Raw genomic sequence first — 5362 nt, 5'->3', positions numbered from 1 at the left:
CCAGTCCTCTAAGTGCCTGGCCCCAGGCAAGTCCTTCATCTGGATTTTCTCGTCTAAGCCCCTGGGAGATTGGGACTATCCCTAACCCCATTTCACAGGCGGGGAAATCCTGGGGCGGGGGTCACCGGCCAGGTCTGTGCATCCTGCATCACCGCTACTAGTTTCACGAAGACTACAAACCAGAGGCCGGGCACGGTGGCTCACACCTGTAATCCCAGCACTCTGGGAGGCTGAGGCAGGAGGATCGCTCAAGGTCAGGCATTCGAGACCAGCCTGAGCAAGAGCGAGACTCCCATCTCTACTAAAAATAGAATGAAATTATATGGACAGCTAAAAATATATATAGAAAAATTAGCCAGGCATGGTGGCACATGCCTGTAATCCCAGCTACTCGGGAGGCTGAGGCAGGAGGATCACTTGAGCCCAGGAGTTTGAGGTTGCTGTGAGCTAGGCTAACGCCAGGGCACTCTAGCCAGGGTAACGGAGTGACAGTCTGTCTCAAAAAAAAAAAAAAAAGTATACAAACCAGAACAGCGTCTTTCTCCCCCCAGTTTGGCACAGAAGGTGTCCGGTCAGTGCTCTCGCAGGACATTGCTGCCAGGGGGCCTCACTCGCCCTTCCAGCTCTTTCCCTCCATGGTGTCTTCACTCCAACCCATGGTCATAACGCAAGTGCCACTGATTGTGCCAGTGTGCCAGGCTGTGGGCTCTGCTGCCTTTTATGGTAGGATTGTGGTCTCTATTTGACAGAAGGGAAACTGAGGCTGAGAGACTGACAGGCCCAGGATCAGACCCCTGCCGTCTGCCTGGCACCCAAGGACAGGATTCTAACCGCCAAGAGTATGGTCTCTGCTCCCCATTAACCATGTCTGCCCCAGGGTCCCTGCACCCCATCTCCGGGCTGTGGGCCCCAACCCAGGTCCTTCACTCCTTCAACCTGGTACCTTCGGGTATCTCTCCCAGGAGGCCTCCCTGACTCTCTCAGCCCTTCTCAGGGTCCTTTAATTTGTGTCACTTGTACTTGTTACGATCTGGTAACTTACCCGGACGCCCTCCACACACACTCCCATCCACATAGGGGCCCAGGGGGCCTCAGCAGAACCGGTGGTGAGGAGAAAGAAGCATAGCCAGGAGGGGCATTAGAAATGTGCTCCCCGACCCAGGCCCCTGGGACCGCAGGCGCAGGAGGAGAGCCCACATCTGGGTCAGGGGCCTGCTCCCGGCCGGGGCGCAGTTCTGCGCGCAGCCACCGGATGGCTCCCAGCGCGCTCCGGCAGGGCTTGCAGTAAGGCGCTGTGGCCGCCAGATGGTGCCCGAGGCCGCGGCTCCGCGGGCAGTGCCCCGACACCGTGGAGCGGGGTGGGCCTGCGGGCCAGAGGCCGGCCGAGGTAGCTCCAGCGCACGTGACCTGCCACCCACTCCTGCCGTCTCCTGCCCGCGCCATGGCCCAGCCCGTGCCCCGGCTCTCTGTGCCCGCCGCGCTGGCCCTGGGCTCAGCCGCGCTGGGCGCTGCCTTCGCCACTGGCCTCTTCCTGGGTGAGCTGGGCCGGGCTGCGGCACCCCGCGGAGCCCCCAAGGGCGGGCGAGTGGGCGCGGACGAAGGGTGTGGAGGAGAGCCCGCGAATCCGCGTGGCCGGCCGCGGCTCTGGGTAGCACTGGCGCCCCGGAGCCGCGGGCCCTGAACCAGCACCCTCTCCCTGCAGGGAGACGGTGGCGCCCATGGCGATTCCGGCGAGAGCAGCGCCTGCTTCCCCCCGAGGACAGCCCCCTGTGGCAGTATCTGCTGAGCCGCTCCATGCGGGAGCACCCGGCGCTGCGGAGCCTACGGCTGGTCAGCGGGGCTGGGGGCGGGAACGCGCGTCTCTCTCGGGCCCGGTGGGTCCCACGTGGCTGTGCCCTTCGGCTGGGCGGTGGCCCTCTCTGGGCTTGCTGCTTCCTGGGGCGGGGCGCGGTGGGTGTTCAATTTAATTTGTGTTCCCTGAGGGCCTGTCCCCTGGGGGCTTCAGAACCTTGGCGGGGGGAGGGGGGGAGACTGGCTGGGCTGGTGCCACCCTCTCCCTACACACAGCTGACCCTGGAGCAGCCGCAGGGCGAGTCCATGATGACCTGTGAGCAGGCCCAGCTTCTGGCCAACCTGGCGCGGCTCGTCAAGGCCAAGAAGGCGCTGGACCTGGGTAGGGCGCACCGGCCTCACTGGGGCGGAGTCTCCGGGCTGTCCCCCTCCCTCGGCTGAGCCTGCCCGTATCACCGTCCCCAGGCACTTTCACGGGCTACTCCGCCCTGGCGTTGGCCCTAGCGCTGCACCCAGACGGGCGCGTGGTGACCTGCGAGGTGGATGCGAGGCTCCCGGAGCTGGGGCGGCCCCTGTGGAGGCAGGTGAGCGTCCCCCGCCACCTGGGCCCCGTCCGCGCCTGGCGAGGGGGCGCGCTGGCTGACCCCGCTCCTTCCGCAGGCCGAGGTGGAGCACAAGATCGACCTTCGGCTGAAACCTGCCCTGGAGACCCTGGGTGAGCACCGCAGCAGGAAGGGCCTTGGCGCCACTTCCCAAACGGGGCCACTGGGCACGAGCTAGTGACCAGGTCTGCTGGGCGGGCATAGGGCACTGACAGCGCCCCCCCCTGCAGCCGCCCGGCCTCACGGTATGCGGCCACGTGCAGGGTGGCAGGGCCGGTGCCCCTGCGTGGCCTGCCCCAGCCGGCTGCCATCGTCACAGCGCCCGTGCCGGCCTAGGCAGGGGCTTCCGGCCGCCGACTGCGGACTCAGCCGCATCTGCCCCTCCCTCCCCCGCAAGATGAGCTCCTGGCGGCCGGCGAAGCCGGCACCTTCGACGTGGCCGTGGTGGACGCGGACAAGGAGAACTGCACCGCCTATTATGAGCGGTGCCTGCAGCTGCTGCGATCAGGAGGTGTCCTCGCGGTTGTCAGTGTAAGGGGGAGAAACTAGCCCCCTCTCGGGGCGGGGTCCCAGTCTTACCCCTTGGCTCCGCCCTATGCCTCAAAGCCCCACCCAGCCATAGGCTCCTCCCCTGGCAGGACTGGAGCCTGGAGTCCCAGTCTTTCCTGCCCTTGGGTCCTCGGTCTCCAGCTCTCGCCCCGCCCCCTGCTCAGGCACCTCCCTCCGAGGCCCCGCCCCTCCTGATGGCCGCTCCTCCGCAGGTTCTGTGGCGCGGAGAGGTGCTGCAGCCTCCGAAGGGGGACGTGGTGGCCGAGTGCGTGCGAAACCTAAACGAACGCATCCGGCGGGACGTCAGGGTCCACATCAGCCTCCTGCCCCTGGGCGATGGTCTCACCTTGGCCTTCAAAATCTAGAGCTGGCCCCTAGGGAGTGGGCTTGAGGGAGGGAACCTGGGAACCCCAGGCGTTGATCCTGAGTTTTAAATCCGACAATAAAGTGGGGCTGGGACACACGAACTCCTGAGCCTCGGTACATGGCGCTGAACGAGGGATGGAGAGGGAAGCCCAGCGCAGCCTTCTCAGTGAAAGAGGGCCTTGAGGTCACCGCTGTTCATCCCTCCCTGGAGCAGGCCTGAGAACCACCAGGTGCCAGTGCTGTGGCCCAACCGCAGGAACCACCAACTGGCAGGAAGCAGGTTATAAAGTTTTAATTGACTGGGCCACGTGCAGCAGGCAGAGACCCCCCCCCCCCCTCCCACTCCACAGATGAGGCCCGGTGCAGGATAAAGAATCCTTTGGTCTCCCTCAGGGCAAGTGAAGTTCTGTTCACTGCAGCTGGTGGAGAGACCAGGCCTTGCATGGGACCAGGTTGTCAGTACTCTTGTAGGTTACACCAGTTCTACTGGCAGTTTGCCCATGCTTTCCCAGCACCACCTCTGTACTGCAGCCCTAGTCAATGGACATGACTAAGAATGGTCTAAGAACCAGGCCCTAGACCTGAGGACCTAGACGTTGACTTCAATATACATCCTGCCCTCCCCCCTGAAGTCCAGAGGGAAGGTGAGGGGGATCACTGGTCAGGAAGGTGTGAGGCAGACAGGCCTATGCGTGGCAGACCGTCTGTATGGCAATGTTTAGCATGTTCCCTAGAAGAGGACAAAGAGAACTTTACACTTTCCAGCACCACCTATGAGGGGAGGTGGAGAGGAAGCCAGGCTTTACTGAACACCTCCCAACCACCCAACCAGGTGTTTTGCTTCTCTCATTTAAATCTCCCCTATGCCACAGGAAGATCTCATCTGACTCTCAGGTGAAGGTCAGGTTCTTGCCACTAACACTGCCTCAGGCAGAAATGGTATTAGCATTGGGATACAAGTAGCCCTGGGTGGTGGAAGTGCACCAGTAAAATTGCTGAAAACAAGGCCACAGGAACCACATGAGCCCCCACAGCTGGTGACTTTCATAATCCCGTAACTGGGATACAACTTGCATTTTGGACCATCCCCAGGGCCCTGGCTGTAAACCTACCTTCTCTCGACTCATAAAAGCATATTAGGATACACATGCGCAAATAGGTCCAATTTACTAAGCAGATCCTTGACAACTAGGAGGACCACTGCTGTTTGACCAAGGGGCAAGCTGGCCCCCGAGACCAGGTTTCCTCCCTGTAGGGTACCACCAGCGGTGGTTTGAAGTTTGAGTTATCTGCTGGCCTACACATTTCTCTTATGCACCCTGAGTACAAGACTTCTAGCTTACGTGGACACCTTTTCATCTGTTTTTCTTCTTACCTAGCAATAGCTCCCCACTCAAACAAGTTGGTTCAAATTCCAACCTCTTAGTCACCTGTCAGGGGAGGGCCTTTCAAGCTTCAAACTGTTCTTCTGGCCTAGTATTGTAGATTGTTGAAAAAACCTCTCCCTTCTTTAATCTTTGATCATATCCTTCAAACCATCTCCTCCCACAAGAAAACTTGGTCTTTCCTGCTATTCCAACCAGAATCACCTACCTATTAGTGCCTACCACTCATGCCCAAATGAAGGCCTCGAACACGTGCCCTGAAGGGGTTGCCTCTGCTCTCACCCTAGGCTCAGCTTTTCAGTGTCTGCCTGGAAGAAAATGAGCAATGACCTCTTGCTAGGACCCATATGCTCCCCCACAGTCCCGCAGGTTGCTGACACTATCTACACCTTACTCCCATTTCTCTACACCTAATCTCATTCCACCGCGCAAGTGAGGGCCTGGCTCATTTCCAGTAGCAACAGCTCACGAGGGTATGATGTTGATGTGTATAATCTTTCAGCACCATGCCTGCATTTTCCTTTGTCACTTACTCTCCAACCCTTCCTGGGGTTAACAATGATACAACGTAATTCTGTACAAATTTACAAACTGAAGAGTATAAAAGCATGTATCCTCTTATTTTATTATAGTCTTAATTTAAAAGCTCATGGAATTATTCTAAGAACA

The 5362-nt window shown here is 59.7% G+C and overlaps 1 protein-coding gene across 2 annotated transcripts; it reads left to right on the top strand.

The window, feature by feature from the left end:
* Nucleotides 1-1430: 1430 nt before the first annotated feature.
* COMTD1 (catechol-O-methyltransferase domain containing 1) lies at nucleotides 1431-3623 on the top strand. Of its 2 annotated transcripts, none has more exons than XM_069460451.1 (7): nucleotides 1431-1535; nucleotides 1703-1830; nucleotides 2068-2173; nucleotides 2257-2375; nucleotides 2452-2506; nucleotides 2791-2924; nucleotides 3155-3623. In XM_069460451.1, exons 1-7 carry the CDS (start codon nucleotides 1442-1444, stop codon nucleotides 3305-3307), a joined length of 789 nt encoding a protein of 262 aa, XP_069316552.1. In that variant the 5' UTR covers nucleotides 1431-1441; the 3' UTR covers nucleotides 3308-3623. The 2 variants fall into 2 exon arrangements, with proteins under 2 accessions (XP_069316552.1, XP_069316550.1); XM_069460449.1 differs by having other exon boundaries at nucleotides 2624-2924; nucleotides 3155-3284.
* Nucleotides 3624-5362: the final 1739 nt, after the last annotated feature.

The sequence above is a fragment of the Eulemur rufifrons genome, chromosome 28, assembly GCF_041146395.1.
Source record: "Eulemur rufifrons isolate Redbay chromosome 28, OSU_ERuf_1, whole genome shotgun sequence".
Lineage (NCBI taxonomy): Eukaryota > Metazoa > Chordata > Mammalia > Primates > Lemuridae > Eulemur > Eulemur rufifrons.
This window is presented reverse-complemented; position numbering and strand designations above follow the sequence as displayed.